This window comes from Herpailurus yagouaroundi, unplaced genomic scaffold (assembly GCF_014898765.1).
Source record: "Herpailurus yagouaroundi ecotype Mexico unplaced genomic scaffold, PumYag 67189, whole genome shotgun sequence".
NCBI lineage: Eukaryota > Metazoa > Chordata > Mammalia > Carnivora > Felidae > Herpailurus > Herpailurus yagouaroundi.
In genome coordinates, this window is record NW_024420031.1 from 191,103 (window position 1) to 203,335 (window position 12,233).

Sequence of the window (12,233 nt, forward strand, 5' to 3'; positions counted from 1 at the left end):
CTAGCTCTTACCTGCTCTCTGCCAGCCTGCCTGAGGGGGTAAGCTTCATGGAGTCAAGGACCTGAGTAGGACAGCAATACTGGTGTAGAGTATGAGACGCTGTGGACCTGAGAGACAGCAAGAGACAGAGAGAGAGAGAGACAGAGACAGAGAGACAGAGAGACAGAGAAAGAGACAGGGAGGGAAGGGAGAGGCCGGGTGGGGAGTAGGGATGAGGAAGTGAGAAGGGGAAAGGGAAGACTGGGAAGAATGGGTGGTGGAGGATTGGGAATGAAGAGGAAGGGTGGGAGGTGGGGAGGCAGGGAAGAAGGGAGAGAAGGGAGAGAGGGAAGGGAGGAAGGGAGGAAGGAAGGAAGGGAGGAAGGAAGGAGGGAAAGAGAGGAAGGAGGGAGGGAAGGAGGGGAAGGAAGGAAGGAAGGAAGGAAGGAAGGAAGGAAGGAAGGAAGGAAGGAAGGAAGAAAAAAAGAAAAAAAAACACAAAGTCAAGAAAGAGAGGACGGCACTCGAACCACAAACAGAACACAACGACAACAGGGGGCAGCAGAGACAAAAGAGCCAGTCTGGGCCTCCTGTGTTCCAGGTGACTCCGTGGGGACCTAAGCCACGGAGACACTGGGACACCACAGCAGGGAAGGGGGAAGGGAGCCCTCCTCACACCAGACGCCACACAGGTAGGAAAGAGGGAAGGGGAGAGGGGATGAAAGAGAAAGGGAAAAGATATATGGGGGGCTCCCCCTTATAGAAGACCCCTTACAAGGAGGGAGGAAGGCATGGAGGGAGAGGAGACTCTGGATCCAAAGAGGGGGAAGAACCCAGGCCAGGTGGGTGGAGGAAACACTGTAGGAGGAGAGGGAGAGGGACAGAGAGAAACTGAAAGAGACACGGAAAGGGTAAGACAGAAAAGGAGAAAGACAGAGAAAGAGGAAGACAGAGGAATGGTGAGACAAAAGACACAGAGAGAGGACAGGGAGAGGCAGAGAGTGCCAGAGCAAAGGAGAGGAGAGGCGAGGGCGGGAGGAGAGCTGCCAAGGTCTCAGTGGCCTAAGTGACGGATGGGACTGGGGCTGAGTGGGTGGGTGGAGCCCAGTGAGCCAGAGGACAGGGTGGTTCCCAGTAGGAGTCTTTGCTTCCAAGGCCAGTGCTGTGCCCCTAGCCCAGGACACGGCCCACACTCCACCCCCCCCAGCGCTGTACCCCCACCCCTAGCACAGGGTCCAAAGGCCCCTGTACCTCCTGCTTCCCATGATTAAACTCCAGAGAATGGGCCTGGGGGAGGAGGGACAGTAGGGTAGTGAGGCTGAGGGCCTGGTCTACCCTGAGCAGGGCAGGTGCTGGGAGTGGAACTGGCCCTTCCAGGTCAGCCAGCCCCTCTCCCCCACATGCCCCTGAAGGCAGATTGTGGTCATGGCCTGGCCATTCCAAAGCCCAAGTAAAGGCCAGGAGATGTGGCTGCAGGCCAGGCCAGCTGCCCAGCATCTCACTTGTGATTCTGAGGATGCCCAAATCTTAGATCCTTATAGAGAATCTTGGAATCTGAGCCTGTTCTTGTCAGAGACTCTGGAATAAGCATCATCATCAGAATGACTGTCTCTCAAGTGCCATCTATGTGCCAGTCACCAGCCCCAGTCCTTGACTCATTATCTCATTAAATCTGAGACACAGAGACCCTTAGGCTGCTGGAATGTTAGTATCAGAGAATCTCAGCGGCTATGGGGGAGCCCTGCAGTGCTGAGCCAGGCTAGCATGCCAAAGCAGCCACTAGTTACACCCCTCATAGGCCATGGACTGTGTTGCTCAGGGCTCCAGAGTCCTCACAGTGCGGGGGGCACCCCGATGCCCATGCGCTCACCCTCTCTCGCTAGCTCCCTCCCCAAGCCAAAGGCCTCCAAGAGTCCAAGAGGGGAGCCAGGAACCAGGAAGCCAGGAGGCTGCTGAATCAGCAGCCCAAGGACCAAGTCCAGGCCGGGGCAGGGAAGGAGGGGGTCAGGCTGCAGGGTCGGGGGTGGGGGGGCTAGGTTCCTACCTGCTACTCCTCCCGGAGGGCTCCATGGGTCTGGACCTGTCCCGAGGGCAGGCCCCCTAGCCGGGCGGTGCCTCCACTGTGTCACCACCCCCTCCTCCCAGCCCTTCCCTAGAAGGAGGAACCAAGGAGGCGGGGCCAGGCCAGCTGGGCTGTTGGCCAGACTGCAACTGGAAACTTTGCTCCTTCCCCTGCTCCCTCAGGAGGGCTGGGAACTCCAAGTAAGGGGAAGCAGTTTTGAGAACTCACAGTGACTCCTCTGGGCCAAACCCCATGCTAGGCTCCCCATGTGCATCTCTGCTGGAATCTCCCCCAAGAACCCTGTCAAGTGTGTGTCACTAGCCCTATTCTCCGGACAAGAAAACTCAGATGGAGAGACATTAAGTAATTCAGTACCGGTACTACAAAATGGCAGAACCCCAAGATCGAGACCTAGTTTGACCATTCCCCAGATCTGGATCGGTCCCCTCGGCCATATTGCTGGCTTGTGAGTACAGAAACTTTTCCACAGAAGCTTTTCACATTCTCATCTTCTGCATAATTAGAGACCATGTTTTGTTGTTGTGCCTGGATGCTGCAGATCAAGTAATATTCAAATCACCCATTTGGGGAAATCAAGGCAAGACCCTGGCCAGTATGCTTGACTACTGCAATAAGCTTGCATTCTCCTGTGTATGTTTCCCAGGACTGGCTACGAGAAATGCTCCCTGAAGAGAAAAGCAAAAATCAGAAGAAACACCATTCTCCATCAAGAGGCTCTTCTTCCAAGGAAACTGCCCTGCCTGACTTTACAGATGGGGAAATTGAGGCCTAGAGAGGGGAAGAGTCTTGCTAATGTTCACACAGCCAGTCAGACTAGAATCCAGATGCCCTGACTCCCCACCTACTCATCACAGGAATCTCTCTCTCTCTCTCCTTCCTTTGGATGAGGCTGGAGAAAGGAAAGAATTTGGAGGGTTGGAAGGATGGGGGATTCCTGAAGAGTCCCACAGATCCAGCTCAGAGTGCTCTTGTCCTTTCACAGCCCCAGAGCCCAGGCCCCTGGCTGTTCTGAGCAGAAGGCGGCCCTGGGAGGGGCCAGGGGGGCAATGATCTAGAAGGAATAGGAACTGACAGGCAACAGGCCAGCCTTCCTGCCTTCCTGCCTCCCTGCTGGGGCAGCTGGTTCCTCTCAAGAAAGCCAAAGCCGTTGAGAGAGATAGGCCCTCCGGACCACCGCAAAGTTGGCATCTGCAGGCCCTTTGTGGTCTCTTCTCCCTCTTCCTACCCTCTAAAGACCCTGGTCCCCAGAGCTCTGGCCTTGATCCCTGCTTTTTTCTCTCTCCTTGAGCAACTCTCCTAGCTCCTGCAGCCGCTGTGCTCTGTGCCCATTTGCAGTTACTGCCCTAATGGCTGCACCTCTGGCCCAGACCTTCCTCTTGGCCTGGTAGGAGTTGAGAGACAGAAATTCTAGTCCTGGCCATAAGGCTGATGTTGTGGCCCTTGGGCAAGCTCCTTCTCCTGTGTTAAGGCCAAGATCCCACACCTGGGTGCCTGGTAGAGCAAGTACAAGTCCCAGCTCTACCACTTTCCAGCTGGATAACGCTTCTGAGGCTCAGTTACCTTATCTCTAAAAGACAAGTGGCAATTTCTACCTCATGGGTTCTTGTGATGATTCAGTGAAACAAATGCGCATCTACGGTGTAGAGTCAGCTTGAGCCTAAAGGAGTCTGACACGTCTCCCAAGAAGACAGGGGAGACCCACGGGAAGCCTATTTGTTTCAGGGATGGGGAGGATTCTAGGAAAATATCTCTGAGCCACTCCTGGAATTCAGACATATCTGAGACTGTTGGGTAGATTCATGTGATGACCCACCAGGGGCTGAAAGGAAGAAGGAATTAATGGTGAGCAGCTTGACCCAGCCACAGGGCACCAGAGGCCTTCATTCACTTATTCAACAGATCCTGTGGACCTGGCACTGGGCCAGGGGCCTGATACAGCAGGGGCTCAGGGCAGTCAATGTCCTGATCTCATGGAGCTCATATCCAAGTGAGAGGAGACAGACATTCAACAGCTAATGGAATTAAGCTGGGCAAAAAGAGGAGGCAGCAGGAGAGAGTGTTCCAGGCAAGGGAAACAATTTGGGCAAACGATCTGAGGTGATATTTCCAGGAACTGCAAGAAGGCCAATGCAGCTGAGTGGAAAAAGCAAAGGGGAGAGAGGTGAGACTGGAGATGTAGGCAGGGTTCTAATCACACAGAGCCTCGGAGGCCACAATAAAGTTTTGGTATTTATACAAAGAGCAGTTTGGCAGCCTGTGGTTCATGTACAGGCACTGGGGGAGGGGAAGTGCCTCAAAGCCCCTGAAGTTGTATGGAAAATATTAATGAGTAACAGCATGTTTGGGGGGAAAGTGTAGCTTTCATCAGATCCTCACATGGGTTTATGATCCCAAAAGAGCAGGGAAGCTCCTTATATGATTCCATTCGCTAAGCGCCCACCATGAGCTAGTGGCAGGCCTCCTAGAACCTTCTCTGAGCTGACTCCTACCCCCCCCCCCTCCCCAGCTAGACTCAGCCTTCCCCTGCCCCTGATCCTCAACCAGTGCTCCACCCAGACAGGAGTGCTTACATTCTTTGCCACACTGCTGTCCCAGCCTCATCTTTGCCTCTGCTCAAAAATCCATTCCCACCACCCACCCCCACTGCCACCTCCCCACCTCACTAGCTCCCCCTAGTTCCTCACAAGTCAGCTTACAGGTTGTGCCCCCTGGAACAGGCCCTGGCCCCTTCCCTGTTTCCTTCCCACCCTGCACTTGTCTCAGCCTTGTCTGTCCACAAGCTGATTCTCCCTCTGGGCCAGGAGCTCTGTGGGGACAGGGGTGCTGCCTTATTTATCCCAGTGTCCCCAGAATCCAGCACAGGGCACCCAGACACACAGGTCAGCACATGGTGGTGGTGGTAGACAATCCACACTGAGGTGGAGGCTGCAAGATGGGCTGGTGGACACTAGAGGGCACTGTGGTCACTAGAATCCTGGCCTAATGCTGCCCAGGCTGACCCACAGTGGGTACCAGGACCAGGTGCGCCTGGAAGCAAGGAAACTGTGCTCCTGGGTCCTGCAGCTCCTCAGCTCTGGGCCTAACTGACTGGGGTCCCAGTTACAGCCTCCCAATTTACCTTCTGCGCCCTTCCCAGCCCATGGCTTATGACAGTCCCATTCCTCTGCAGAAACAGCTTTAATTCTTTACAAACACAGGTACCAAACACGCCTCCCACAGTTCCAGCATACATTTCCTGCTCTGCCTGCAACTCTCTCCTCTCGGCTTCACCTCACCCCACCCCCAGTCCTCACCTGGCCAGCTTGTACTCATCCTCCAAGTCTCAGCCTAGGTATCAGCTTAGAGAGGCCTTCCAGCCCCTCAGGCTGGGTACAGTATACTTCTGAGATGCTCCCGCCCTATACTTCCCCTGTAATTGTCTATTTCCTCATCTCTTTCCCTCCTGGACAGTGAGTTTCCTCAGAGCAGACTTCTATGATTTATCAGTATATCAGCTGAATCTAATTTAGCACAGTGCCTGGCACATTGTAGGTACTCAAGAAATCATCCTTGAGTGAATGAGTGGATAGATGGGTGAATGGATGGGTGGGTGGGTGGATGGGTGGTTGGATAGGTGGGTGGATGGATGGATGACTCTGGGAAGTCACTTTACCTCTACAGGTTTCAGTTTCCCCAGCTGTAAAGTGCCCACAATCATCTCTACTTGGCAGAGTGGCCAGGAGGCTTAAAGAGAATGTGTGCCAAATGCTCCCTAACAGTACCCTATACACAGCAGACATTTTGCAGATCAAAGCAATTATTAATATTTGGAATAGTAAAAAAGGGGGGGAGGGGAGAAGTTGAAGGAGACTCTGCCTTGAACCTGGGATAATCTCTCCAACCTCATATTTACCGTTTACACACAGAAGATGGCTTTAATGATAATAAGGAAACTATCATTCCTATTAAAAATATTAAAAATAACAGCACCTTCTATATGCAAGCCAGAAACAGGAGGCCCCCAAGGAGGCGGTGGACAGCCCCTAAGTTTCAGCCAGAGGATGCGAGGCAAAGGCCAAAGTCAAAGCCGTGGGCATTGCCCCTGCATCTGGAGAACAGTCATTATGGGCACAGCTGGTTCCGAACTCTTTACTCATAGGTGAAAACTTGTCTAAGAGGTCATTAATTCTCTCTGTAATTAATGTAAAAACTGCAGGGGTTTGTATTAATGGAAAAGTAAGCCCAAGCGTCAAGCTGATAATATTGATAATGTGCACTTATAATTATATACTGCAGATAACTATAAATTCAGTCCCTGCGCTAATAAAATGTGAAAATTCCCGAAGCAACCAAGAACTCAGTAGTAGCTGTACCATGAGTAGCATTATGTTAGTTGTTCTGATGCTATGAAAATCACCACACACTGGTAGCAATGGTAATATTCACTGTGCACTTAAAAGCTGTTCTGGCATAAAAAGGGGGGAATTATTTAGATAAAATGAGGGTGTTTTAATGCAAGTGCATGGAACTTGAAAGCACAGTGAGCAAAGGTCAACTTGCATTAGAAAAGGAACCAAAACCTTAATGGACAGGCAATTTAACAACCATGGGCCTCTGAGCAGACCGCCCCCGAGGCTCTGACCTCATGTGTGGACCCACAATAACTGCTAGCTGGAGATGTATTTGACCTCTCTACCCTCACCCACTTCTAAGAGAACTGACTCCCACCTACAGCCCCTTGCTGCCACCTGTTCCCATAGGCTGGACAGAAACACTGTCATATGGAATGGACCCTTAAGCTTCCAGGTTGGCAGCCACATCAGATCGTATAAACAAATGCAGATGAAGCTAGTCCAGAGGAGTGAGTCAGTGACAAAGAGATGACAGAGACCAAGCAAGCCATGAGATACACAGAGAGATGAGACATGGGCCTGGGAGATGCAGAGAGAGAGAAGGAGGGAGAGGGAGCTAGGGCAAGTAATCTTGGTCCTCGACTTCTTGGTCCTGCTTCCAGTTGGTGTGAGGCCTGACTATATATATATGTATACACACACACACACACACACACACACACACACACACTTAATTTCTCAGATTCGGTGAGATGTAGCTTCACAATAGTCCACCCCCCACCCTTTACATTCTGGAGTGAGTTTGAGTGGGTTTCTGTTCCCTGCAACAAAATGTACCCAGACTCAGACAAGGGAAAATTGGGGATATAAGTGCAGGGTTTGCATAAGCAAGACCACATAAAGAACATTATGTAGGGAGGGGTGGGTGCAATCATAAAGTGTTTGTGTTTGCTCATTCAAATGCTCCCTCATTTCCTGACACTTGCTTCCACAGACGCACACTATAGCCACACACTCACACACACTGACATTCAGTGGCATGCAGAAACAAAGGCAGCAATGGCTGGATATGCTTTTATGCAGATACCCAGACACACATGGACACATGCCAGCACCTCTGCACTCCTCACGCCCGCATGGACACAGAAGCAGGGGCCACGCAGGAGCACACACAGGTGCATGAACACAGTGGCGCTTGCCCACAAAGCTCAGGGCAGGAGTCGGGGCTTGACTGGGCTCTGTGCAGCCTCCCTCCCCAGCTGCCAAGTGACTCATCCCCGGGGCTGCTAATTAAATCCAGGACAGAGGGGACAGAGGCAAGGGGAGGGGAAGAGAGAGAAGGCAAGTTTATTTTGGTTCCAACCAGGCACGCAGCCAGCTTAGGGGTCACCCACTTCCTGGGGCTAGGCCAGGCGGAGGCAGAGGAACACAAACTGGAAGGGGAGGGAAGACCCTCTTACCCCTTCTTGTCCCTCAGGATCTTCCTGGAATGGCACCTTCTTTGGGAAAATTACCCAACTCCCCCACACCATCCTCTTCTATCACTGTTATTCCAGCTGTACCCCCTCCAGACTCTTGTCCTTACAACTGGCCTCTCCTCTTCAGCACACTCTCATTTGGGCTTGCTGGAGCTGGCATATCTGTGTCTGTACCCTGCTTCTGTCTCCCCACCCCCAACAGACCACCCAACACAGGTATGGTACATAGAGAATGCTCTACGTGCTTCTGGAATACAACTGAGTTGACCCCAGTATACTGTGGTGACTGCACCTCTGATGGTCTGAATTCCTATCCTAGTTCTACTACGGGATAAATGCCTTCAGCTCCCTAAGATTAGTTTCCTCATCAACAAAATGACAAGAATATACACCCTCTAGCATCATTATGGACATTAAATGAGAGAATATAGGTAAAGTGCCCAGCATGGTGCCTGGCATATAACAGCTTTAGCTAACACTCAGTAAGTGCTCCTGCTGTTAACACCCCACCTCAGGCCCAGGGTACTGGCAATAACACAGAGCCAAGTTCCAAGCTTGGCTCCACCACATGGTACCTGGGGAACCTCACAGAGAACTGCCTCATATGTAAAATGGGGGTCTGTGATATGATACCACAGATGGACTGCAAAGATTTGAGCCTGTCAAGCATCTTGTGTGGAGCCCAGATCTTAGAAGCTGCCAGATAAACGGCAGCAGTGAATACTAAGGGCAGCAGGAGGAGCAACTCTGGGGTCAGAGCATCCCAGGAGGGAGAAAGTAGGCAGGGTGGACTAGGGCAGCCAGGGAAGGCTTCTCAGAGTGAGGAGGACTGGAGTTGGGCTCCCAGAGCCAGAAAGCTTTCAGCAGACACTAAGTGACAAGGTTTTCAGGCACAGGAAGTGGTGAGAACAGAGGGCTGGGGCAGGGCAGGCAACCAGGCTATGCTGAACAGGACTCAGCCTGGGAAGGGAAGACTCCAACACAGCTGGGTTGCCTCCAGGGACTGGTGGAGTCTTCGACTTGTGGATGGGGGAGCCTTGGAAGATCCCTGCAGTCTCAGCCACCCCAGATTGCCAGGAGGTCAAAACAAGGAAGCATTTTAGAGATTACCTAATCCAAACTCCCGTTTGGCAGATGGGGGCACTGAGGCCCAGAGTGGGAGGCCTCCTCTGGGAACAGAGCCAACCATGGCTCCTCCTCCCACTTCTCCTCCCAAATGCAGCGGGCTCCCGTTGCCATGGGGACATCCCTGGCTCTGTGGGTGTCAGTGGCTCCCCCACCTCCTCCCTCCTTCCCTAGCAACAGGCCACCTCTTGGGCTCTCCTCCTTGTGTGCCTGGCAACCCCAGCCCTGTCCCCAAGGCCCCCCAGTTTCAGCCCGACCTTCCCTACTGTGGCACCGCCTCCAAATCTGGGACCCCTGGGAGGTATTGGCCCCTCCTGCCTCTCCCCACACTTCTCCACATCTCTCAAGCTTGACCATCCAGTAAGAGACAGTGGATTGGGCGTAGAGGAGGGTGGAGGGCACTACAACGTATTGAGCACTATTTTATGCTGAACATTGTTTTACTTTAATTTCTTTCATCTGACCTGGACAAGTCAGAATCCTCATCCTCATTTCACCGGCCAGGAAACCAAGGATCAGAGAAGTTCAGTGACTTTGCAGAGAGCACACCGGCTAGGAAACAGGCTCTGCTAAGAGCTGGCTTTGTGAACTTGAGCCATCGCCCTCCAAGGGCCTTGGTTTAAAGTGCCTGTAGGCTTAACAACTTCTCACAAACCTACAGGAAGTCCGGGCACCTTCCTATGCCCACAGCCCTCGCGCAACACCAGCTGTTCAGCTCTAATTAGACTCCACACTTCCTCTGCCACCCCATACTTAGAAGCCCTCAGGCCTCCGTGGTTTTCAATCTACCTACCCTGCTTCCACAACTGCCAAGGCCTCGCTCCTCTCTTTGGTGTTTCTTCTCCCCCACCCCAGCCTCTCTCTTTTATGCACACACAGTGCTTATTAGAGAAAGACACTGGGGCTCCAAGGGATGAACAGATTTGTCCAAAAGCACATAACTAGAAAGTGACCTGCCATAAATGGAGCCCTTTACCTGGATCTACTTGCTGCCCTTGGTATGCTGCAGAGCTCAGCCTCCCCCCTCTAGCCTTCCCTGGCTCCCACTGATGACAGAAGGTATCAGTCCGTGTTCTGAACTTTAACATTAGCTCTTTTCCTGCCCGGATCTGTTTTTGCCCAGCCAACTGCGCCCCCCTGGAGTCCCATCCTCACTTCTGATGCATATTGGCTACATTCCCAGGGATGTGCCCCCACCCTCCACTGCAAAGCCTGCATGTCAGTCCTCCACAGCCCAGATCAGATTCTGCCTTCTCCAGGAAGCTCTCCCTAGACCCCTAGCTGAAGCTAGCTCAAGAATTTACATGTGGTCCTGTGAGCATTCTCACACAGCCCTGGTTCCAAGTTCAAGGGTCTACCAATCAGGTTTGCAAGATCTTCCCCACAAGTGCTATGTTTTAAGACCCTTCCACAGCCCAAGTGTGACCCTTGCTTCCCAACTGCTGAGTCCTCGAGGCTGCTGTAGCCTCCTGGGCTGTGGACACAGGATGGATGTCAGGAAGCAAGTCTCCATAAAACAAATGCTGGCTTTGGAACCAGACAGCACAGGGTATGAGTCAGAGTGATGCTACCCTGACCTATTGCTTTTCTTTCCTTGGGCAAGGCACTGACCCTCTGGGGAACCTCATTTTCCTCATCTGTAAATCAGGGATCCCAATCTACATCTAATAGGGCTCTTATGAACATTAAATAAGATCATGTTCAGAGTTCTTAATATGCGAGGAGCAAATGATAACTGCTATTATTACTAATATTAGGACGATGATGAGGATGATTATTATTATCTGCAAGGCTGTCAAGAGCTCCCACAGTGACAGCGTGGGCAGGGCTCCGGGCTTGGTGCCAGGCAGACCTGGGTTTGAATCCTGGCCCAGCCATCTATGAGTTGCGTGGCTGTAGGCAAAACCCATAACCAGCCCAAGCTTCAGTTTCTTGAGCTCTAAAATAGTGATGATAAGGCCAGCCTGGGTTCCACCTACAGTGTCACTAGGAGGATCAAATGAAAGAAAGTCCCTGATGACTTCTATAAGTTATAAAGGCCCAATACATGTCATCATGACTTATGATTATGATCATTAGTAAATACCCTGAGCTATAGGTCCCAGGAACTCCCCTGCTGGGAGAGCTGAGAGCTAGAGATGCCTTTAATAGGATTCTTCAACAAGTAGCAGGGATATCAGTGTGGAGGCCTATGATTGTGCTTGGAGCCATGCCAGGTTGCTTTTCTCCAAACCCACAGTGGAACAGTGGGACCCAGGTCCTTTGCTAGACTAGTGCCTTCCTAAATGCTAGGACAGGCTGTGCCCATGCCACCCTCTTTGGCTGCATCCTGGGACTAACTGCATCTTGTCATGTACTCCTTGCCTGGACACTGGGCCTGACTGCATCTGCCACATTCCCCTGCTTTCCTGTTGACACAAGTGTGCTCCCACTCCACAGTCCCGACCTTGGCCCTCATCAGTGCGCTCATCCCATAGCCCCTGTTTGGGATGCCAGGACACGGTGTGTCCCATTACACACTTCCATCTGTATGCTGGGATCCTCTGCCTCCCTCCCATATCTACTGCCTGAATGGCAGGACCTGGGTTGCCACATATGGTTGGGCAAGCTGTGCCCCGTACAAGGGTTCACAGCCAATAGGCCACAAGTAGGGGACTGAAATGGTATCCTGTGCTCTGTTCACTAAGCCGGGAACCCCAGTGAGGGGCCACAGTAGACCAATAGAAAGGGAACTTTCCTCCAACTGATCAACTCAGTGGATTCTACTCTTCACGAAGGCACTGTATATGCTAGTTACAATCCTGGCTGGGACTGAGTATACCCATCCCATCCCTTTGTTGCCTGGGCCCATCTCATCTCAGAGATCACCCCTGGCCTAGATGCTGAGCCTGAGCGAGCCTTATCCTGAGTCCCCCCACCATTCCCATGTAGACCCAGACCCCCTATCCTTCACACTTGTGTCTTCATGAAGCTTCTGATGGGTTAAGGCCTGGGAAATTCATAAATAGCCCTTTTCTTTACCCCCATTTTACTCCTGCCCCCACAAGTGGCCAACTGATCACACCCTGAAAACTTACTGAAGCTTGTAAATCCTTTTTACCAAGCATGTAAAAAAAAAAATGTGCACTTGGCACCATGATGTATGTTTCTAATGTGTAGACTGTGTCACATTAAAAGTCCACCCAGATCCCAGTACTCAGGGCTAGTGCAGTTTGGGGTAGAGCACCAACACTAGAC

The 12,233-nt window shown here is 52.0% G+C and overlaps 1 protein-coding gene across 6 annotated transcripts in view; it reads right to left on the reverse strand.

Moving 5' to 3' along the window:
- IQSEC2 (IQ motif and Sec7 domain ArfGEF 2) overlaps positions 1–12,233 on the reverse strand; it is a 76,493-nt gene that overhangs the window by 39,279 nt on the left and 24,981 nt on the right. For 2 of the 6 annotated variants that reach the window (XM_040467090.1, XM_040467095.1), the window contains exon 3: positions 12–107. The exons of 2 other annotated variants lie outside the window; for them this stretch is intronic. In XM_040467090.1, the coding sequence (XP_040323024.1) occupies positions 12–107 (96 nt within the window). Of the gene's footprint in view, positions 1–11; positions 108–2,023; positions 2,153–12,233 lie in introns of those variants that run through there. 2 more of the 6 variants (XM_040467093.1, XM_040467094.1) reach the window with 2 other exon arrangements.